At 44.5% G+C, this 24,560-nt stretch overlaps 1 protein-coding gene across 1 annotated transcript in view; it reads left to right on the top strand.

Moving 5' to 3' along the window:
* Positions 1–24,560, top strand: part of PRMT8 (protein arginine methyltransferase 8) — a gene marked incomplete at both ends in the record, with an annotated part of 100,290 nt that overhangs the window by 25,430 nt on the left and 50,300 nt on the right. The window contains one exon of the mRNA XM_080812276.1: positions 20,986–21,171. Within this exon, the coding sequence (XP_080668402.1) occupies positions 20,986–21,171 (186 nt within the window). The remainder of the gene's footprint in view (positions 1–20,985; positions 21,172–24,560) is intronic.

The raw sequence follows: 24,560 nt of genomic DNA, 5'->3' as shown, positions 1-24,560 counted from the left end.
TAATCATCATTCTGGACTCTAGTTCTGACATCTTACTAATGTCCATAATGATTAGGTCCTTATCTGTCGGTATAGCCTCTTGTTCTTTCTTTCTTTCTTTCTTTCTTTCTTTCTTTCTTTTTTTTTTTTTTTTTTTGAGGTGAGTTTTTCTGCCTTGTCCTTTTATCCAGATAAGAATAGATGAATGAGAGAACAAAATACTAAAAGGGTAGTAAGGACACCAGAAAAATAGACACATCAGAATAACCACATCAGAAGAGGCCCAAAACTGGGGGGAGAAGTAAAGAGGACAAAAAATAGATGTATGCATATTTATATATATTAGACTGGTGAATATAACAGAGCCACACACTTGATTTTGGCTGTATTTTGGTCATATTTTGGTCTGTTAGAAGAGACTGCCTCCCCAAAATTTAAAGAAAGATAAAGTATATATATATATATATATATATATATATACACACACACACACAAAAATAAAGGTAAACACGATGAAGGGATGGAATATGACTGTAAAGATGAAAATTTAAAAAGATTCTAAAAAAGGAACTGATGATAGGAAGTTGGTTGAAAAAAGAAAGAAGAAAAAAAAAGGGAGAGAATGTGCTCAGGCTGGAGACTAGAACAAAGCTATATGCTAGATTTAGGGTATATTTTGATGTTAGAAGAAACTGTATCCCAAAATTTTAAATAAAGAAAAACCTATATGTATACAAAAAATAAGGTTAAATACAATGAAGGGATAGAATATGACTATGACAATGAAAATTTAAAAAGATGTTTTAAAAATGTATTGATAAGATAATATGTTTAAAAAGGTTAAAATAAGAAAAAGGAAAAATTAAAAACAATAGAATAAGAAAAAATAACATTTAAAAAATTTAACTTTGAAACACTAAAGTATTGTAGGAAAAAGCTGTGAATTCTATGTGTTGCTATCCCCTAGCTCTGGACTTCCCCAGTTCTCATTGATTAGTGAACTTGGTCTTGGGTGGATGTTCTTGCTAATCTTCTGGGGGAGGGGCCTGTTGTAGTGATTCTCAAATGTCTTTCCCAGAGGTAGAATTGCACCACCCTTGCCAGGGGTCAGGCTAAGCAATCTGCTCGGGGTCGCTATTGGGAGCTTTTGTTCCCTGAACACTTTCTGTACCACTTTGGAGGACAGGAATGAAGATGGTGGCCTCCTGGTCTCTGGCCTGGAGGAGCCGAGAGCTTGGGTCCCATCTCCTCAGTGTGCCCTCAGATAAAAGCAGTCAATCCCTCTGTCTCCCTGGTCTCTGGCCATGCTCTGAGCTCACCCAGCCTGTGACTGAGCATTTCTATCTCTGGCCCACGGCCCCATTTGGAGTCTCCAAACCTAGCAGATTCCTGCAACCCACTCCCTTCCTGCTCCTCCTGGAGGAGGAAAGAGGGGGTCTTCCCAGATCTGCCACTTGTGGGGTCCCTGCCTCCAAGAGCAGTGGCCTGATTGTGCCTCAGATCATGGTTTAATGGTAACCCCAACCCGAGACCCCACTGCTTAGCTCTGTCTCTGCAGCCGTCTTCCCTGCCCTGATACCTGAAAACTCTGCCACACTCAGGAAACCCTGGTCTTTCTGTGACCCTGCAGGTCCTGAGACCATATTGTCCCTGCAAGGGCCCCACCCCCTCTTAGCCTCTGGAGTGACATCCCCCAGTGGAGCAGACTTCTAAAAGTTCCAATTTTGTGCTCCACTGCTCTACTGCTTGCTGGGAGCCAGCCCTTCCCCCTGTTATCTCTCTTCCATTATGTTGCCTCAGATTCACTTCTCCACATGGCCTACCTTCCAGAAAGTGGTTGCTTTTCTGTTCCTAGAATTGCTGCTCTTCTCTTTGATCTCCTGTTGAGTTTGTAGGTGTTCAGAATGGTTTGATAACTATCTGGCTGAACTCCTCGGACCTGTGATACTTGGGTCTCCCACTCCTTTGCCATCTCGCTCCACCACAGAATTGTTTTCAACATCACCATGGCATGGGCCACGTTGGAGCTTGAGATGAAACTCAGCTGACAATTTTCATAAGATGTGGTTTAAAGAAAATGGTCACTACTGTTCTTGATGTTTCTGGAGAAGACCTTGTGGAGGCTATACAAATAACATTTTGTTTATCCATTCATTCATTGATGGACACTTGGTTTGCATCTACATTTTAGCTTTATGAACAATGGGTGTATATATATCTGTTCAAGACTTTGCTTTCAATTCTTTTGACTATGTACCTAGAAGTGGAGTTGCTGGATCATATGGTAATTGTATTTTTAATGTTTTTGAGGAAATGCCACACTTTTTTCCATAGTGGCTACCTCATTTTACATTCCCACTAACAGTACACAAGGGTTCCAGTTTCTCCACATCCTTACCAAAACTTTATATTTTCTTTTTCTTTCCTTCTTTTTAAAAAAATATTAACCATCTGGGGCGCCTGGGTGGCTCAGTGGGTTAAAGCCTCTGCCTTCGGCTCAGGTCACGATCCCAGGGTCCTGGGATCAAGCCCCGCATCGGGCTCTCTGCTCAGCAGGGAGCCTGCTTCCTTCTCTCTCTCTGCCTACCTCTCTACTTGTGATCTCTGTCTGTCAAATAAATAAATAAAATCTTTAAAAAAAAAAAATATTAACCATCCTAATGAGCATGAGGTAGTATCTCATTGTACTTTCAATTTCCATTTCATTAATAATTGGTTCTATTTGGTTTTGCTTATTATATTTTCCATATCTTTTATTAGATGAATATGCATTTGAAATTATGTTCTCTTCATGAATTGATCTTAATTGTTATGAAAATATCCTTTTTCCTGATGTTATTGGATTTTACATCTATTTTGTCTTATATTAATATAGGTACTTTAGCTTTCCTTTCATTAGTGTTAACATAGTATCATCTTTCATTCTTTTACTTTTTTATGCTAAAAGTAAGTTTCAAATAGGGTAGCATATGGTTGTGTTTAAATCTAATATGACAACCTTTGCTTTTCAATTGGGGTGTTTAGACCATTTATTTATTTTTTTAAAGACTTTATTTATTTATTTATTTGACACAGAGAGAGTGAGCAAAAGAGACAGAGAGCAAGCACAAGCAGCAGGAATGGCAGACAGGGGAGAAGCTGGCTCCCCGCTCAGCAGGGAGCCCAACACAGGGCTCAATCCGAGGACTCTGGCTGGGATCGTGACCTGAGCCGAAAGCAGCAGCCCAACTGAGTGAACCACCCAGGCTCCCCATTGACCATTTATATTTAATGTAATTATTGATGCTATTGGGTTCAAATCTACCATCTTGCTATTTGTTTCTATATCATTTATCTGTACTTCAATACCTTCACCCCCTTTTTCAACTTTTTTGGGGGAGTAATACATGAGTATTTGTTATGATTTCATTTTATACCCTTTCCTGGATTGTTGTATATAACACTTTTTTCCCCCTCCTTATGTGGGTTTTATTGTTTATTTATTTGTTTTTACTATATTATGTTAGTTACCATACAGTACATTATTAGTTTTTGATGTAGTGTTCCAAGATTCATTGTTTGTGTATAATACCCAGTGCTCCATGCAATGCATACCTTTCTTAATGCCCACCACTGGGCTAACCTGTGCCCCCACCCCATCCCCTCTAAAACCCTCAGTTTTTTTCCTGGAGTCCATAGACTTGCGTGGTTCATCTCTCCCTCTGAGTTACCCCCCCCTTCATTTTTCCCTTCCTTCTCCTAATGTCTTCCATGTTACTCCCTATGTTCCACAAATAAGTGAAACCATATAATAACTGGCTTTCTCTGCTTGAATTATTTCACTTAGCATAATCTCCTCCAGTTCCATCCATGTTGATGCAGAAGTTGAGTATTCATCCTTTCTGATGACTTAGTAATATTCCAGTGTATCTACAGACCACATCTTCTTTATCCATTCGTCTATTGAAGGGCATCTTGGCTCCTTCCACAGTATGACTATTGTGGACATTGCTGCTATGAACACTGGGGTGCAGGTGGCCCTTCTTTCCACTACATCTGTATCTTCAGGGTAGATATCCAGTAGTGCAATTCCTAGGTCATAGGGCAGCTCTATTTTTAACTTTTTGAGGAACCTCCACACTGTTTTCCAAAGTGGCTGTACCAACTTTCATTCCCACCAACAGTGTAAGAGGGTTCCCTTTTCTCCACAACCTCTTTAACATTTGTTTTTCTTGTCTTGTCAATTTTTGCCATTCTAACTAGTGTAAGGTGGTATCATAATGTGGTTTCAATTTGAATTTCTCTGATGGTTAATGATGATGAACATTTTTTCATGCATCTGTCTTATTTGGAGAAGTGTCTCTTCATGTTTTCTGGCCATTTTTTGACTTGATTATTTGTTTTTTGGGTGTTGAGTTTGACGTTCTTTATAAATCTTGTATATCAGCCCTTTATCTATAGTGCCATTTGCAAATATTTTCTCCCATTGTGTGGCTTGCCTCTTTGTTTTGCTGACTGTTTCTTTTGCTGTGCAGATGCTTTTTATCTTGACAGAGTCCCAATAGTTCATTTCACTTTTGTTTCCCTTGCCTTTGGAGACATGTCTTGAAAGAGGTTGCTAGGGCCGATGTCAAAAGGTTATTGCCTATTCTCCTCTAGGATTTTGATGGATTCCTGTTTCACACTGAGGTCTTTCCCCCATTTAGAGTTTATCTTTGTGAATGCTGTAAGAGAATTGTTGAGTTTCATTCTTTTGTAGCTGTCCAATTTTCCCAGCACCATTTATTGAAGAGACTGTCTTTTTTTCCATTGGATATTTTTAACCGATTTGTTGAAGATTATTTGACCATAGAGTTGAGGGTCCATATTTGGACTCTCTCTTCTGTTCCATTGATCTATGTGTCTATTTTTCTGCCAGTAACATGCTGTCTTGGTGAACACAGCTTTGTAATATAGCTTGAAATCAGGTAACATGATGCCCCAGCTTTGTTTTTCTTTTTCAACATTTTCTTGGCTATTTGGAGTCTTTTATATTTCCATACAAATTTTAAGATTGTTTGTTCCAGCACTTTGAAAAATGCCATTGTTGTTTTGATCAGGATGATGGTGAAAGTATAGATTGCTCTGGGCAGCATAGACATTTTTTTAAAAAAAGATATTTATTTATTTATTTGAGAGAGAGGAATTGAGAGAGAATGAGAGAAAGGACATGAGAAGGTGGAGGGTCAGGAGAAGTAGACTCCCCCACTGAGCAGGGTGCCCAGTGCGGGGCTCAATCTTAAGACTCCAGGATCATGACCTGAGCTGAAGGCAGTCCCTTAACCAACTGAGCCACCCAGGCATCCCACTATAGACATTTTAACAATGTTTATTCTTCTGATCCATGAGCATGGAATGTTTTTCCATCTTTTTGTGTCTTCTTCAATTTCTTTCATAAGTGTTCTGTAGTTTCTGAAGTATAGATCCTTCACCCCTTTGGTTAGGTTTATTCCAAGGTATCTTATGGCTTTTGGTGCTGTTGTAAATTGAATCAATTTCCTGATTTCTCTTTCTACAATTACATTGTTAGTGTATAGGAAAGCAACTGACTTCTGTGTTTTGATTTTGATCCTGAAACCAGGCAAAGATCTCATCAAAAAGGAAAAATTTAGATCAATATCCCTGATGAATATGGAAGCCAAAATTCTCAATAAGATCCTAGCTAATAGGATTCAACTGTACATTAAAAGGATTATCCATCACGATCAGGTGGGATTTATCCCTGGGATGCAAGGGTGGTTCAACATTCACAAATCAATGTAATAGAATACATTAATAAGAGGAAGGAGAAGAACCATATGGTTTTCTCAGTTGATGCAGAAAAGCATTTGACAAAACACAGCATCCTTTCCTGATTAAAACTATTCAGTGTAGGGATAGAGGGAACATTCCTCAATTTCATAAAAATCATCTATGAAAAGCCCACAGTGAATATCATGCTCAATGGGGAAAAGCTGAGAGCCTTTCCCTTAAGATCAGGAACATGACACAAATGCCCACTTTCAGCACTATTGTTCAACATAGTACTAGAAGTCCTAGTAACAGCAATCATACAACAAAAAGACATAAAAGGTATTCAAATTGGCAAAGTCAAGCTCTCTTCACAGATGACATGATACTTTATGTGGAAAACCCAAAAGACTCCATTACTAGACTCCATTACTAGAGTACTCCATTACTCCATTACTGTATTACTAGAAGTCATACAACAATTCAGTAATGTGGCAGAATATTTTCTACAAAATTTTGTGCTTTTATGAAGTGGCTGCTTTAGACAGTATATTTATTTAATTTATCACAGTCTATCTTCAAGTAAAATTACAGCACCTCACATATATTATAAGAATCTTGCAATACTTCCATTTCCCCCTTCTGACCTTTGTGCTACTGTTACCATACATTTTATTTCTGTATATGTTACAAATACCATGGGATTTTTTTTATTTAAACAGTCAGTGATCTTTTAAAGATATTTAAATAATAAGAAAAAAGTGGTTTTTTAAGATTTTATTTATTTGACAGAGAGAGATCACAAGTAGACAGAGAGGTACGCAGAGAGAGAGGGGGAAGCAGGCTCCCCACCGAGCAGAGAGCCTCATGCAGGGCTCAATCCCAGGACCCTGAGACTATGACCTGAGCTGAAGGCAGAGGCTTAACACACTGAGCCACCCAGGCGCCCCAAAAGTGGTTTTTTTTTTATATTTACCCATTTTCAGAGCACTTCATTCTTGATGTAGATCCAAATTTCTGTCTGATGTCATTTTCCTTCTGCCCAAAGAATGTCCTTTAACATTTCTTATAGTGTGGGCCTGAAGATGATGAAATCTTTCAGCTTTTCTTTTTAAAAGATTTTATTTATTTTGACAGAGAGATCACAAGTAGGCAGAGAGGCAGGCAGAGAGAGAGAGGAGGAAGCAGGCTCCCCGCTGAGCAGAGAGCCCGATGTGGGGCTTGATCCCAGGACCCTGTGATCATGACCTGAGCTGAAGGCAGAGGCAGGCTTAACCCACTGAGCCACCCAGATGCCCCAATTATTCAGCTTTTGTAAGACTCAAAATATTTTTATGTTGCCTTTATTTATTTTTTAAGAATTTGTATATTTGAGAGAGTGAGTGAGTGAGCGAGAGAGAGAGGAGGAGCTGGGCGAGGGAGAGGGAGAAGCAAACTCCCTTGCTGAGCAGGGAGACCAATGCAGGGCTCAATCCCAGGATCCTGGGACCATGACCTGAGCTGAAGGCACACGCTTAACTGACAGAGCCACACAGGTGGCCCAATTATGGTGTAACTTGCTGTAATTTTTTCTGCTTCATATTTCTTATCCTCAGGGTTTGTTGAGCGTCTTGGATCTGCAAATTTATGGTTTTTATTATTTGGAATTTTTGAGCCATCATTCCAATATTTCTTTAACTATTTTTCTGTTTCACCTTCGGGTGCTACAATCATACATCCAGTAGGATACCTGAAGTTGTCCCACAGCTCACTGATGCTGTTTAACTTTTTTTGTTATTCAAATATAGTTAATGTGCAATGTTTTATTAGCTTCAGATGGACTACATAGTGGTTCTCCAACTTCATACATTTCTCAGTGCTCATCAGGATAAGTGTACTCTTTGTCCCCCTCATTTATTTCACCAATCCTCCCATCCACCTCCCTTTTGGTAACTATCAGTTTGTTCTGTACAGTTAGGAGTGTTTTTATTGTTAATGTTGTTGTTCTTTTTTATCCTTCTGTTTGCTCATTTGTTTTGTTTCTTAAATTCCACATATGGGTGAAATCAAATGGTATTTGTCTTTCTCTGACTATCTTATTCCACTTAGCATTATACACTCTAGGTCCATATATACTGTTGAAAATGGCAAGATTTCATTCTGCTTCACTACTTTTCAGTATTTTTTGTGCTTTATTTTAGATAGTTTTTGTTGTCTTGTGTCAAGTTCACGAATACTTTTTTCTTTAATGCTTAATCTGCTATTAACCTAATCCAGTATATTTTTCATCAGGTGTAATTTTTATGTCTAGAAGTTCAGTTTGGGTCATTTTTCTATCTTTTATGTCTGTACTTAACAGGTTTAATTTTTCATCTAGTTTCTTGAACATATGAAGGAGTTACAGTAACAGTTTTAATGACCTTGTCTACAAATTCTGTCATCTGTCTCCTTTCTGGGTTGATTCCATGAGATTGGATTTTCTCCTCATTATAGGTAGTATTTTCTCAGTTCTTTGGTAAGTCTGATAAATTTTGACTGAATGGTAAACACTGTAATCCAGACTTTGAGATATTGTTGGGTACTGGATATTTTTTGATACATTCTATTTCTAGGCTTTGTTCTGGGATACAGTTAAATTAGTTGAACAGTTTAAACCTTTCAGGTCTTGTTTTTTTAAGCTTTATTTGGAGGGATTAAAGCAATCATTAGGGCTAAGTTCCACTACTAAGGGAAAAAAAACCTTTTCAGCATATTCATGAATTATGAAGTTTTCTACTTCATAAGGGAAGTAGAAAGCCTTCAAGGGGAAGAAGTATTCCTGTCCCTCTGTGAGAACAATAAATCAGTCCCTCTGTCTTCTCAGTAATTCTTTCCCTGGCATCAGGTAGTTTCTTCACATGCATTGTTTGATCCACCTCAACTGAAGGCTTGATTGGCATTCTCTCCAGGTCTCCAAAGCCCCCTGACCACCCGTAGTCTTCTACCCTCCAGTATTTTGTCTTGTGGACTCACTGCCCTGCTATCTCCAGAGTCCCACCTCTATCTCTTCCATTAAGACAGATTTCTAGCTGGGCTTCCACTCCCTACACTGTTGCCTGATACTCACAAACAGCAAACAAGCTGGGCCATTGTAGAATTCACCTTTTTTGTTTGCCATCTCAGGGATACAGTGTCCTGAAAATTGTTATTTCTTAGGTTTTGCCTAGCTTTTAAACTGATCATGGGCATTTCCTGGGAGTGTTTTAAAAAATCCAAATTCCTGGAATCTGTCATTGGCCCATTTGAGGCCACCTTTGGAATAGTGGCCAAATATATACCAGATGGCTGACATTGTTTTCTTTCTAACTGGAATGGCAATATTTCCTGTGCACACTTGCATCAGAATCTCTGATTAAAGGAGTCAGTCATTTCTGCTCAGGATCTGAGTGGAAATACATTTAATTGTTGTAAACAGGTTTGCTAGAACTAGATAGAAAGTGTCTGGAAGAGTCCATAGAAACCAGATGAGAATCTAATGGTATGGCTGTGGTCTTGAAAATAACTTGTGATTTTCTTTCCGATGTATGAGCTCACTTTTATTCAGCCATCTGTTTAGTGGCCGATGATGGGGACTGAGGCTCTTTGAGGGTCAGCTCTGAGGTTCAGACCAGGTATGTTATATGGGCTGAATCTGTTAGTCAGCTTCCCTGAGCTGCAGTATCATTACCTGCATTTCTGGCATTGCATTACTTGGCGTGAAGAGGTTGTTGGGAAAATGTCTAACAGATACACTTGAATCTGTACTTGAAACCACTTGTAGTCTGTACAGATGGAATTATGGGTACTGAGTAAATCCATTCCATATTTGAAAGATATTTTCTTCTTCTAGAAATCTCAGGAGATCAGGAGATAAGACACTTCTAGATAAAGACTTTTGGAGTACCCTTGAACCCTCTAAGGAGTATTAAGTATTATTAAGATTCTGATAATTATTTTTCTCAGTTTTGTCTTTCTTCCTGCTGTCTCCTCACCCTTTCAAGGGGAATGAAAGGTCCCTGATTACATGGTGGGGAAAAAGTCTCCTTCACTCCACTTTCATAATATATTTATGAAGGACAACATCGACCCAATTGAAGTGTAAGGATACTGTAACCAACACATCTTTATTGAGCCCCAGCTCTATACCAAGTATTAAAGGAGAAATAATAACACATAGGATCTGATTACTGGTCTGAAGGAATTTACTTCTTGGTTGTAGAAGCAACAACTGCAATTGTGAGACCATATTTCAACAAAGTAGCACAGAATGTAACCAGTAGCTTTGGACCAGCAGATGCCATATGAGCTCAGAATAGGAGTAGAAGAGACCAGGTGTCAGGGGCTGGAAAAAATGACTGACTTTCCATGCTGACCATGTTCCTGAAGATAGCAATTGCATAATACTCAGAAAGCACCAAGGAAAGTGGTAGAATAGAGCCTAGAGAGTGGACAATGTGGAGGGGGAGGACCAGAGTCAGGCAGGCGGAAGAACAGAATGCTAAGAGTAGCCAAAGCCAGTGTCTAGTGCCAGCGAAGAGCCCAGAGGACATCCAAAAATAGCATAAGGGCATAAATTCAGACTGCCACAAATGGAAGTCTCATACTCCTTTACCACATTTTAGAATTTCCTGCAAATATTTACATACTCAGTATCTTTCAGTCATCACAGTAGGCTCATGAAAGAAGCGAGACACATAATTGTTGTCATTTGACAGAAAAAGAAACTGAGGATAGGAAAGGTTAAATTGCTTTTGCATAGTGACCTGACTAGGACAAGAAAAAACCAAGACCAAAATCCACAGATGTTCCATCTGTACAGTCTCTGCTGGATACGCCCTGTCTCTATGGATGACCCAGTGTGGGGTGGGAGGCCATGAACCCAGCTCAGGTCCTACAGGGATGGTTTGACCCAAATACAAAATTAAAGCTTAGTCCAACTCTGGGTGAGGTGTGGATGTGAGGACATTGGCTATGTCTTTCTGCCCATGTGCCCATACAGGAAAGCGGAGAAGGAAGCCAAGTGAATGGTGACCTCTTTGAAGTCAAAGGAGAGAAAAAATCTCCTGTTGCCTTGGGGAGGGAAAAGGGAGGAAGTGGAGGGAGTGGGGGAGAGTCTGCTTTTTAAGCCCATTAAGGAGGCAGAGCCAGGAGCCAAGCATCCAATTAACCTGACATCTCTTGCAGCCAAAATATCTGAGGATATAAGAAGAGAATTTAATATGTGGAGGCTTGGGAGAAAAGTGACTAATAGCTGGAAAACAGCCCCAGTTTATTTAAAAAATAGGTCAGGCCCAACAAATCCAATAGATTCCTTCCCAGCAGTTACTGATCCAAGAGACAGAGGGAGTGCCGTGTGGGTGCAATACCATTTTGACTTGAAGCAAGCACTGCTGTTGTACCACAAAGAGACAGCCAGGGGCTGATGGGAAGCACCCAGACACAGTGCACAGCTGCGGAGGACTGCCCTTCGAATTGAGACACATCATGACCCTGGCAATGACAGCAGGTGAGGGACTGGCCCAAGGTCACCTGGCCTAAAGGTGACGCAGCTCCACTCAATCTCAGCTCTTTCGTTGTGGGAGCTAAGGTGTTTTCTGTGAACTGCTGCTGCCTCTGGTCCAGGCATCCTTGGCCCGGCCCTGACACTGTTTGGGGTATCACAGTAGCACCAAGGCTATTCCAGTCTGGCCCTGGGGACTGCATTAGGAGTCAGAGAATAATGCAGACTGCAGGTAGCTGTCCTCAGCTCTGTCTGGACCAGGATTTCATAGGGATCACCAGGGGAGCTTGTTAAATGTGTAGCTTGTTGGGTCTCACTCCCACAGGCTCTGACTTCCATTGGTCTGCGGTGGGGCCTGACTCCCATCCCAAGGTGGTAGATAGAGATTTTAATAGAGAAACACTGTCCTAAATCAGAGTTCCCCAGATGGTTTCCTCAGAACATTAATTTCTAGAGATGTTTATAGATTGCTCAGAAAAGAAGGGTGTCACAGCCATAAATTTGGTAGCAAAAGACACCCTCTCTCCCTCTTGGAGATTCACAATTTGTTTTAGCAAAGTAAAGGTTTAAAAGTATTGCCATTAGGAAATCTCTTTACATGTTTCAATATATAGATATATCAAATCATTATTTTGTACCTTAAACTTACACGTTACACATCAGTTATACCTCAATAAAGCTGGGAGGGAAAGAAAAAGAAATCTCTACAGCTTATTTGTCTAAACGTACTTGACCATGGAACCCCTTTTCTAGGAATATCTGGTCTGTGGAATACAATGTGGAAAAATGTAACTCTCTAGACCAGTGGAGCTCAAACTCTGTGATACATCAGAATCACATGGAGGCTTGTTGGAACAGATTGCTAAACCTTACCACAGAGATTATGATTCAGTGGTTTCTGGTAAAGGCTGAGAATTTGCATTTCTTACAAGCTCTCAGGAGATGATGATGCTGGTAGTCTGGGGACTAGTTATTGAGAACCACTGTCTTAGACCCCTCTGTAAGCCCTGGCTCAGGCAAGTGTTCTGCCAGGCCTCCTGGCAACATTCCTCAGTGCAAAGCATTCCCCAGTCGGAAAGTGGGGACTGACAATAGGGGGTGGCAGGACCCGAGGGAAGAGGATTCCAGGAAGAGCAGCCTTGGAGGGAACTTGAGTCTGAAGTAATAAGGCATGTGAAGATAGTTTCTGCCAAAATGCCAGTCATAGTCAGGGACACTGTAAAACAGGATGATCCCAGTGGGTGACAGCAGCTGATGCTCTGTGACAGGCATCAGTGCTTGGTCTTGGCCCAGGGGGTTCTAGAGAGAGTCTATGACTTGGCCCAGGGGGTTCTAGAGAGAGTCTATGACTTTAAAGAGTCAACTCTAGTGGGGGACATGAGGGTGAGTGTTGACATGTAGAGGCCAGGGTGTCCTGGTGGCCATGTATAGGAAGGCAACACAGTTTCGAGGGACCAGCAGCGTCTAGATGCTTCTCCCTGTCCCCCAGACTTGCAGGTTTCTGACTCCCAGAGTGAGAAGCCATGAGCTGGGACTACGTACTCTAGTACATGTGAGACTATGTACTCTAGCGTAGCACTTCTTTGCGGAGAGGCTAATTTTAATATTGCTTTGCTGGGGCTCATCTTCAGCCCAGATGATAGGAAGCAGGGCTACAGAAGGGTAGATGCAAGGGTGGAAACAGGGTTGTTTTTGGCCAAAGGCAGACATGAAAGCTATGTATTTTTGATGTGATCTTGGACAATAGGAGAGGTCCACATGCCCAACAAAGCACTGTTGCCTGACATTCTACCATTAGAATTTTCTCCTTTCAGTTAAAGCTCTGGTCCCTATCTAAAAGCAGACAGATGGTGCCAGAAGAGCTCACCCTAGGTGATTATCAACTACATGGACCACAATATCACAATCCTGTGAGTAAACGTCAGATGAAAAAGCGTGTGATTAGTGTCTGGGGGTGACCCTGGGGCAGGGGCCACATGTGAACATGGGCTAGAAGAAGGTGGGAGAGAGAAAGAGGCATCTGGGAAAAAAGATGTGGTGAGACCTGGAGAGGGGCTAACCCCTCCTCCCACACTCTCCTCTGCCACTTTGCATTGACCCACCCTTTGCACTCCCCTTTCTGCCCCCTCCATGGGACCTCAGGCCAGGCAGGCTGCTGCTAAGGACAGACGACTCAGGTTAGAAAAAGCTCTCTTGACATTTGGAAAACAGAGCAGGATTTGGCTCCTCCAGTGGAGCCTCTTGTTCTCAGGAAAATCATTTTTACAGCTTGGGCTGGTGCCAGTAAGAGCCATTTATAGCCCAATGGGCTTGGGTTAGCTTCAGCTGCCTGGTGCAGGAAGTGCTGGCTTCTCTCTGCCCCCTGCTGCCTAGCTTCCCCTTTCATATCTCCTTCACCTCCATTCTCCTTCCAAAGACCTCCTTCCCCTCTTCCCCACCACTACTTCTCTATTTTCTTAGAGGTTTCAGTTCTGGATTTGCCTGTGTGACCCTAGACACATTCCTTTTCTTATGTGGGCTTCAGTTCCTCCTTCTATAAACGGGAGCTTACTGTTTGTTTCCTTTTGAACTCAGTTACCTTGGAGAGGTACCTACCTCTGCCTACCTTCACCAAAGCATTTTCCTCCTTTTAGTCATTGCCTGTTGACCCTTCTTTCTTTCCCCAGGCCTGGGGCTTCCTGTCTGGGGCAGCTTTGCGACCTGTTTCTGAGCACAGGGCTCATAGCAGTAGCTCAGTTAAGCTTGGTGTGACTGAACTGAGCTAACCACAGCATCAATGTCAAGAGCATGACTTTGGGGTCCAACAGATATCAGTTAGGTCCTGGCTCGATTACTTGTGAGCCCTGACTGAATTTTTTGAGCATCAGTTTCTTTGCCCATAAATTTCAGTGCCTCATTGAGTTATCATGAGGCTTTTATGAGATGGTGTTTGTAAAGTACTTAGCGCAGTGCCTACTGTTAGGGATCTATCCATGTTAGGGATCGATCATTATCATTATCACCACTTATCATCTACCCTTATTTTCAGATGGCAGTGAGTTTGGGGGAAAAATGCCCTCCCTAAATCCGCCCCCCCCAACCCCTCTCCACCCTTCAAGCACTCAACTCAAACACTACTTCAGGAAGCCATCCTCCTTTTGGTCTCCAGCTTTGGTGTTTCCACAACCCTTTATCTTATCTCAGGATTTAGTGGGACCTGGGCCCACTCAGCCCAGCAGAATGGGGTAGACTAGGGAAATCACTGATGATTTACTGCTGAGAAAAACTGCCAAAGATCCCTTGGGAAAGACCAGGTCTAGAGGCATGGCACAGCGTTTAAAGAGTCCCAATCAGCAGTCGACACTAAGAGCAGAAGACAATGTCACAAATCCTGACAGTGACAGGCGTGCCTCAAAAGATCAGGAATGCAGGCAACATGCTGTTCTGCAAATAGTGGTGCCCTGAGTCCAAGGCCCTTGGAGGATGTGGGAGAGCGAGGCAAGGCTGTCTGTGTGCACTTTGGTACCAAATATCCCACTGCACCAAGGGTGGAACTCGAGAATAATGTTGAGTACAGACAGGTCTCATACTGCAACACTAGAGTGTTTAGTGGGAAGGAACCTGGGCACAGGGAGAAAATCGGAGCTGTGATAGCCACAGCTGTGGGGAGGCTGGGAGTCAGTCTGGCCTCCATCTCCCACTGTGATTCCAAACCCTTGTCTGACTTCCCAGCCAATATAGACAAGGTAAGTTGAAGTTTGAAGCTGCCTTCACTCAGAGTCTCTGGTTGGCCTATGGAGGAGTCAGGGCTTCTGACTTCCCAGATGAACTCACCATCTTCCTCCAAGATCCAACCTCTACATTGCTCGAGTCTTTCCAGGGCCATGCAGGGTAGGTAGGTGTGGCAAAGACTGGGTTTCCAGATCCCCTCCAAAGGACCTTCTGATATGGCCTAACCAACTTTGATAGCTTCCACAGAAAAATCTGGATTCCTATACTGGTTCCTATATGCCCATATGGGGATCTGGAGGGTTTGTATACACCTCGGTTCTTCCACAGAAGCTGCACAGCACCTTGCCACAGCTGATATTCAGTAGGTATTTATGGAATGAAAAGCAGCACCCCAAGTAGCCGAATGCCTGGGGACCACAGGCCACCGCTGTTTCCCACCCCACTCCCAGCCTCCAGGGATAGGACACATCTATCAGCTAACGGACAGAGGGCAAGTCCCCTCTGCAAGGGGCTGAGCCAGGCTGACAGCCTTTGGGACCGGGGACTGTGCCACAGTCACCTCTTTGTCCTCATGGGTTGACCTGTGGTTATCGAGGTAAATGCTGACCCCCCGTGCTCCCACAAATCCATTCACCTGCTTACCTTATGGGTGAATGCATGCATGGGACATGCATGGGACATGGTAGACACTCTGCAAGTTGGCCATGGAGGAAAGAACCTCGGGAACCCTATGGAGAAGGAGCATCGGAATCAGAGCTAAGGGATACAGGAGGCCCTTGTGATCCTGATTACGTATGCTGCCCGGACCAGCTAGGACTTTTTCTCTCTTTAATGTATTTAAATCTAGTCAAGATTGGACTCAACTTCATGCATGGAGACTTCTTCAGCTCTAGAAGTGACGGCACAGCTAGCTGTCACTAGCACAGCGTCCTTCTGGATAAGTGAAGCTAGATAGAAGTTGTCTTTGCTTTGGTGCTGTTGACTGGACACTGGAGTGCCTTGCCTGGGTTGCATATCCTCAGAGGAGGGCAGACACAGAACTGGAGGGATGAAGACACATTCTCCCTAAGCCTCTTCCCCCCAGGCCCCCAGGTGCCTCCAAGGTCCTTAGAGAAGGAGGCTTCTGGCTTCTCTCCCTGGCCCAGGCTCATTCCCCTCTACCTCTTTCCCTGGGGTTCTCTCCCAAGTGATCCCCTCAACCTTTCTCTGAGTAGATGGTCTCCATCTAGAGCGCTAGCCTCAGCTTCTTTTCAGAGGTCTGGGATCACATTTCTTTCTTTCTTTTTTTTTTTCAATTTTTTGCACATGTTATTATGCTTTGCTCTTTTCAGAAGCAGTAATGTTAATGGCATACATTTTACAAAGTATCAACAAGCAGGAAAGGAAAGAATTAACTGTTTACCGTCCAACACCCTGTTGTAATTGCTGCCAATTCTGGTGACTTCTTTGAATCTCCCCCTTAACACAGGCATGGATAGGTTTTAATTTTAAAAATGTGATCACACTGTCTATTCTTCTCCCACTTGTTCTCCTCAACCCACAGTTTATCGTGATCACATTTCTTTTATTAAACACTCTGCCACAACATTACAAGCGGATGCATAGCATTCTGTTGTGTGGATGTACCATCCTTTATGTAATCAGTTTTGTTTCATGGAACCTCTAGGTTGACTCCTATTTTTGTGTTGTCTGCCATGATTCTTTCCTCAGGATGAATTCCAAAAGAAGTAATTACTGGGTTTAAGGATTTGTGCTTTTAAAGGTTTTTCATGCATCTTTATCAAACTGCCTTCCAGAAAAATCCTCTCTAGAACTGTATAAAAGTACCTCTTTTTCTACAGCTTTTACAAATGCAGTGTTACAGTAGTTGTGGGAGGAGTCAAGCTTATTTAATAATTAAAAATGATAACTTTTGTTTTAATTTGAAGCTACCTGGTTTCTAGAGAGGCTAAATATTTTTGCCTCATGTTCATTTGCCATTTGTGTTTATTTTCATGTGAATTGACCATAAGATTCTTTGTCCAATGCTAAATGAAGGGTGCTTGCTTTCCTTTTATTTGTTTATAACAGCTCTCTACATATTAAGGATATTCACTTTCTTTTTTTAAAAAAAAGATTTTATTTATTTATTTGACAGAGAGAGAGAGAGAGAGAGACAGTGAGAGAGGGAACAGAAGTAGAGGGAGTGGGAGAGGGAGAAGCAGGCTTCCCGCCCGATACAGGGCTTGATCCCAGGACCCTGGGATCATGACCTGAGCTGAAGGCAGATGCTTAATGACTGAGCCACCCAAGTGCCCTGACTCAATGACATTTTAAACTTCATGAATCTGGAGTACCTGGGTGGTTCAGATGGCTAAGCATCTGCCTTCTGCTTAGGTCATGATCTCCGGGTTCTGGGATTGAGCCCCACATCAGGATCCCAACTCAACAGGGAGTCTGCTTTTCCCTCTCCCTCTGCCTCTCCCCCTGCTCATGCTCTCTCTCCCTCTGTATCTGTCTCAAATGAATCAAATCTTCACAAATCCAAATGGAAATTCATTATTCCCCCCTCTCGCCCTAACTGCTCTTCCTGCTGACTTGCTTTTTCCTGTTAATGTCACCACTGTTTTCCTGGTCACCCAGGCTTGAATTGTTGAGGTCATCTTGGGTTCCAACGTTTCTCTTTTCCTCTCTGTCCCGTCCATTGCCAATCTATAGGCAATCTCTATGGAGATTCGATTTCTGTGGTTTCCCTGGCGGGCAGGCCCTCTAACACAACAGTAGTTCCCGTTCTCATTATTTCTTGACTGGACTTTGACAATGGCCTCATAACTTCGTATCTTGCCCCCCCCAACCCCAGTTCCTTGGCTTGTCGTTTCTCCCTGCCCCTCCTGCGTCCCGCCACCGCAGTAATCTTCCTAAAGTAGAGCTCAAGCATGGAGCTCTCTGGTAACAAACCACCACCAACTCCCCCTTGTCTTGTATTTAATTACAACCCGTTAACCTGGCCTTAATTTCCTTTCAGTGGAATCTCGCACTGTCTCGGCCAAGCCGCTCCTTCAACAAGCCCATGGTTTCCCCGCCCTCCGCCTTTTTGCTCCAACCATTCCCTCCTACTGGAATTCCCTCCCACTGTTTCCACCGAACAAAATCCATTCAGAAAGCTCCCCACCTACCCCACTGCCAGCTATCCCAAGATTTTCCTATTCTTTAAAGTGAATTCTCTCTCTCTGAAACTCCCAAAACAGTTTGCTTGAGCTTCTCTTGTGAAACAAATCCTATTCCCTCACCTAGTGGAGCCCTCGAAAGCCTTACGTTCCTACCAGAAAGCAGATCCGTTTGCGGGCACTCTTCTTACACGTCTCTGCTCTTCCACAGAAGCTGCACAGCGCCTTGCCACAGCTGATATTCAGTAGGTACTTACGGAATGAAAGGCCGCACCCCAGGTAGCCGAATGCCTGGGACCATGGGCCACTGCTATTTCCTGCCCTACTCCCAGCCTCCAGGGATAGGACACATCTATCAGCTAACACAGAGGGCAAGTCCCCTCTGCAAGGGGCTGAGCCAGGCTGACAGCCTTTGGGACCGGGGACTGTGCCACAGTCACCTCTTTGTCCTCATGGATTGACCTGTGGTTATCGAGGTAAACGCCGCCCCCACCCCATCCATTCACCCGCTTGCCTTACAAATGCAATGCGTGGGACACAGTAGATACTTTGTAGGTTGGCAACTGAGAAAAGGGTCTTGGGGACCCTATAAGAAAGAGAACCTTGGAATCAGAGTTGAATGGCAGCTAAGGGGTGCAGGAGGCTTCTGTGACCCTGACCATGCATGCTGCCTGGACCAGCTAGGAATTTTTCTCTCTTTAATATATTTAAATAGTGTCAAGATTGGGGTCAGCTTCATGCACGGAACCTTCTTTAGCTTTAGAGGTGACTCTGCAGCCAGCACGGGAGTATGCAATTGACACAGTCTATTTTTAGCCTCCCAGAGACCGTGACCAACATCCCAAGCCTAGGGTGGGCACACCTGCTGCATTCTAATGAGGCAGCCTCGATTGCCTCTGCCAGCCAGCCGGGATCTCACTGACCTCAAATCTGATATTGCTAAACTGGGAAGTCTGCTTATTTCCCAGAGGCTGTAGCCTAGATACACCAGGAAAACGGGACCATCACCCTCCCCTGAGCTCACTCCTCTCCGGCCCAGGACACAGGGTAGTCTGGGGGCTATTCGCACAGCATAATGGAGAGATGGAGTCTCTTGGGTTTCTTGATCTTGCTCTGTCCTAGGGCCTCCCTATTTCCCTTCTTGGGAAGGAGACTAATAAGTCTGAGCTGATTCAGCTCAGAAATGAGAAAATCATGGCATGAAACAGAGACATGTTTATGTAATATGAATAATAATGGTAGTAATAATATTAGAGCTTACTATTGCCAGGCACTCTTCTGAACACTTCACAGGTATGGACTCACCTAAACTTTCTGACTGCTCTCTCGGAGGAGTTTCATCATGATGTCTTTTTCATGGTGGAAGAGACTGAGGCACATGGTGACAAATGACTTCTGAAGGTCATTTGCCAGCCACTAAGCAGCAGGGCCGTGTTTTAAAGCCAGGCAGGGTGGCCCCGGGATTTACGTTTTACACCATACCACCTGCCTCTCAATATTTATTTTTAATTTTACTAGAGGCAGGCTGGGATCCAGGAATCCCAGAGGACCAACTACTGGATAATACTGCTTCTCTCTGTATTTTAAACTTCTGCCCTGCTTTGAGCCCTTTGTTGTGCTGTGCACACCTGGATTCCTATGCTCCGGGGAGAGAAGCTTCTTCTCCTAGGTTGACTTCGTGTCTGCAGTCAAGCTGAACGTTTGGGCCCCAGAACTCCCTGAACTTTCTCTCCTCCCTTGTCCCCTTAGCCTGTGAAGGAGGGGGGGCTAGCCAGTGACCCCCAGCAGCGGTGGGGTGTAGAGTGGGGCTTCGTGGCAGGGTTGGGAACTCAGAAAGAGTGAATGTGCTCGTGTGCAGGCAGGAGGCCCCCATCCGCGTGGGCTTTTGCAGTCCAGAGGAAACTTCTGCCGAAGTTCAGAGTAAAGTTCACAGAAAGCAGGAGGGGAGACAACAGGTGTGAGGCCCCAGAACCTCAGAGACCTATGTTTTGGAGGACAAGTGCTGCCTGCTGGAGAGAAGCCCAGGAACTCAATCTTCCTAAGGGGACAGGCAGGTTTCAGTTTAACAGATACTGATTAGGGGCGCCTGGGTGGCTCAGTGGTTTAAGCCGCTGCCTTTGGCTCAGGTCATAATCTCAGGGTTCTGGGATCGAGCCCCACATCCAGCTCTCTGCTCAGAGGGGAGCCTGTTTCCTCCTGTCTCTCTGCCTGACTCTCTGCCTTCTTGTGATCTCTCTCTCTCTCTGTCAAATAAAGAAATAAAGTCTTTAAAACAAAATAAAACAACAACAACAACAAAACAGATACCAGTTATGTGCTAGGCCCTTTTATATGCACTTTACGAACACCAACTATCTGATCCTAGGGGTGGCTCTAGGACATGGGGATCATTTTATTCCCATTGGAGGGTTAGAGAAACCAAGGCAACGAGAAGTTAATAATTTTGCCCGAAGTTGGGCGCATAACTCCTCAGTGGCAGAGCTGGGGCTCCGGTTTCGGAAGACTGGCTCTGGAATTTAGGCTCCAGCCTCAAGGCTCTGTGATGCTATACATCTCTCCCTTTAGTGTGTGTTCACTATTTGCCTGTTAAAGAATGTATTTTTGCCCTTGTTTAGCAGATCTGGAAACTGAGGCCTAGATTGGCTCAGATCGCCTGACTAGTAAGTGATGGAATTGGGTTAATTTGAGGTCTTTTTGGCTCCTCAGTAGCATGGAACCTCTCTGCAAATCACAGCCCTCAGCTGGCCGGCCAGAAAGCCGGAAGGGTCCACCGGCACCTAAGGAGTGGCTGCTGAGCAGACGGGAGCCGCCGGGGCTCAGGGAGGGGAAGGAAGGCGGGGCGGCATCTCAGAGGGCAGGACCTCATTGCTTCTGTTGACACCAAGCCCATTCTCTTCCCCTCAGGTGAACAGTCCCCCACCGCAACCCCCTCAGCCCGTCGTCCCACCCAAGCCTGTGCAATGTGTCCATCATGTGTCCACTCAACCCAGCTGCCCAGGACGGGGCAAGATGTCCAAGCTGCTGAACCCAGAGGAGATGACCTCGAGAGATTATTACTTCGACTCCTATGCCCACTTTGGGATCCACGAGGTAAACCATGCTGAGCTCAGCCCTGCTGTCCCATCACTGTTAGAAAACAGTGTTATGTGTTCAACTGTCTGCTGTCATAAAGTGGGTTTTCCCAGTGGCCCAAGGTCCCTGGCCCTCCCTCCTGAAAGCCTCTCTGGGAGAGGGTCAGGGCCAGGCTTGCAGCAGGTGAGTAGCTGGAAGCATATGTTTGTGTGTTTCTCGGCCAGAGAGCAAGGGCTGGAGGGGGGTGGGGGGCAAAGCTTAGGATTTCTTTCTTTTATGGTCCAGCACCTGTGTCTTCTCAACCCTAAGCCCAGGTGATCCAGGTGGACCAGATGTCTTTGCTCTAGATCCCTGCTCTAGGAGCTCAGATGCTTTGCAGCTCGGATCCTGAGGCTGAGAAGACCTTCCAGAGGCCATGCTGTCTGGTCTTCAGGGAGGCCTTAGGAGGCCTTAGGTCCTAGACCAATGGACACCTCCAGGGGAAGAAATACAGCAAGCTTCCTTGGAAACCTGGCCCAGGTCTGCCATCCTGATTGATTCTCAGGAAATTCTTGTGTCTCAATGCTTGTCTTGTACCATAGCAGGGAAGATTTATGTTCCTTGTCAAACAGAACGGAGCTTCCCTGCAGCCAGGAGGCCTGCACCCTCCTCTCCTCCAGCATTTTCTCCAGCCCCACCCAGCCTGGGGACTGTTCACTCATTAACCAGTGCTTACGCAGTGCCGGGCACGGTTCTAAGCACATTATACATATCATTTCACTTAATCCTCCTAAGAACTCTATGAAGAAAATATTTCTATTATCCCCTTACCGTATGAAGAAATACTGAAAAGGGAACAAAGCCCTGCTTGCTTTGCAAATGCGTTTTCGAAGTAAGACTCAAAGCTTCTCTTTCAGTTAGATGCCTGTGTACACCCTCCCTGTGACAAAAGGGTAACACTGTCACTGCCGGAAGAGTATTTGAAAATAATAGCCAGCACTCCCCCCATCCTCCCTCCCCCTTTTTTTAATGAGTGCTTACAGCATGCTGGGGGTTGTTCCAAGATTGTACCTGATTGGCTCATTTATTCCTCAGGTCAGCCCTATGAAGTTGGTATTATTATTTTTGTCCCCAATTATAATTACTTGTATGTTTGTTTTTAGACAAACCAAATTTGTATTATTTAGTATTTACTTTTGGTGTTTCTGTTTTGATTTCATGTATTCCTTTTTTAAAGAGGCACATTGTCCCCGATGCCACCAACCCACCGACTTATAAAATAATACAAATTCATTATAATGAACTTGGGGAATACAAGATCATTGGTCCCCAGTTCGTACATAGGGGTGTGAAATCTTAAGAATCCAGGTCAACTTTCATTCCTTGCTTCTTTTGCACACAATGTCACAAGATAATAAGTGGCAGAGCTGGGAATGAAACCTTCACGTTTGGGGTCCAGGGGCTTCCTCCTTGACTACCATGCCATATAGACTTTAAACCAAGTCTGTCTTTCTTTCTGGAAACTTTGACTTTGTTTCTGGTTGTTCCTTTGCGATTCCAGGTGGAGACAGAGAGTGAAGGAAGGGTGCCTCAATTAATTCTAGACTCAGAGGTTTGGCTCATTCACCTGAGGGAGACTCAGGGTTTGACATCCCCTCCCCCCTGCCCCAGAACTGCTGTCCACATAAAAGTGTTCAGCTTGGGACCCGCAGGGAGGAAGACTGGGCCCTGTGTTTGTTCTGGGGGTCCTGGCTCAGGAGGTCTGAGCAGCTGAGCCTGCTGTTCTTGGTGGCTCACATGTCATCTTGGGCAGATAAGTGAGCATCTGTACCTTCCCTGATCCTACTCCCTATGGATGTGGGGGTCGGGGTGAGGTGGTGTACGGAGCCTTGTCCTAGGCCTGTGAGAGGTTCTGGGAGGCAGAAAGACATCTTCAAGAGCTTACCCTGTCCCTAAGTAGAGGACATGTCACCCACGGGCCAAATTCTAACAGGCATGTGGCTCTGGGCACCTATTTCAATGAGGCAGATTCCTAGGCGGAGATGCCAGTTCCAAAAAATGCCTCCCCTGGGGCTTGCCTGAAATCCCCCCACTAGAAACCAACCAGTCATGACATGCACATCATGCTTATCCTTGCCGGGTCTTCAAGCTCCTCTCCCCCACGGAGCCTCCTGCGACCGACTTCTGGGACACCTCCCTCTGAATAACTAAGTTCTTGCTCTGGCACACCTTTGGCTCCTGGGACGGGCTTTCCTCTGCTTTGATTAACTTCTATAATCCCCTCAGGACTTAGTTCTCTGGCCTCTAGCCACCGGCATGACACGCTGATTTGTGGTTTCTTGACCTGGCGGCTGATCTGATCACTCAGGTGATGCCTGGTCAGTACACGGCTCGGCATCCTGGAGGGTGTCATCTCCAGTGGGAGAAGAAACCAAGGGGCATCACATAAATACTATACCAGCTTCCCTCCATTTCATGTATTGATAGAAAGCCCAAACTTGAACATAAACATATATAAGTATAGAACAGACTGAGCTAATAAACATGGAGCAAATGATCCTCAGGTCATGTAACATTTCTTTCCTTAGTAACTTGCCCTGGAATAGTTTCAGCAATGCTTTGCCTCTGGATGTACTCCTGATCACCCTCCTTGAATCCCTCCTGCTGCCATAGGCCATCCATCTCTAGATCTGGCTTCTGGGGAAATGCATAGGTCTTCCTGTAGGGGCAGCTACCTAGCCTTCCTTCACCCTTGAGGTTTCTCTCCACCCTATTTGGTTTCTAAGATCAGCTGATATTAAAAAAAAAAAAAAAAGTAAGGGGGGGGTTGCATATGGATGGACTCTGAACATTGTTCTTTGCAGAGACAGGGCCTGCTCGTCTCTCATTATCAAGCACCAGGAATCCCCGTTCTATGCCAGACAGCTAGTGGCTAGTGCCTTTGCCTCCTCAGTCTGGACAAGACTCACACCTCACCATCCAGAGCTGAGCTGGCCATTTGGCAGTCTTCTCCCATCATTAACAAGATGCTCACAGGGCTGGGCAGCAGCACAGCCAGCTTGCTGATTAATAGCGATCCATGAGTGTTTAGGAAACATGATGCAGGGTGGATTGGGTTTGATTAGTCTGTAGATGTAAACAAGAAGTGTCGAGTTTGGGGGAGGGCACTCCCGGGGGCTGAAGAGCACAGTAAGAAGTGATTCTGGACACTTCTGTTCTTCTATCCCTGTTACGGGGCATCTCTGAGAGGAATGGGATCTTGAATGGGAGAGGAAATGACAGATGGGTGCTTACTGAGGCTTCTGCTCGGAGGGGAGGGGGACAAATCCATGACCGCCCAAATCCCACCCCTGAATTCCCAGAGTCTTTGATTGTCAGCCCCCGGGCTTGGTTCCTCAGCAGCCAGAAGAATCCCTGCCAGTGGGGCT

This window comes from Martes martes, assembly GCF_963455335.1.
Source record: "Martes martes genome assembly, chromosome: 8".
NCBI lineage: Eukaryota > Metazoa > Chordata > Mammalia > Carnivora > Mustelidae > Martes > Martes martes.
This window is presented reverse-complemented; position numbering and strand designations above follow the sequence as displayed.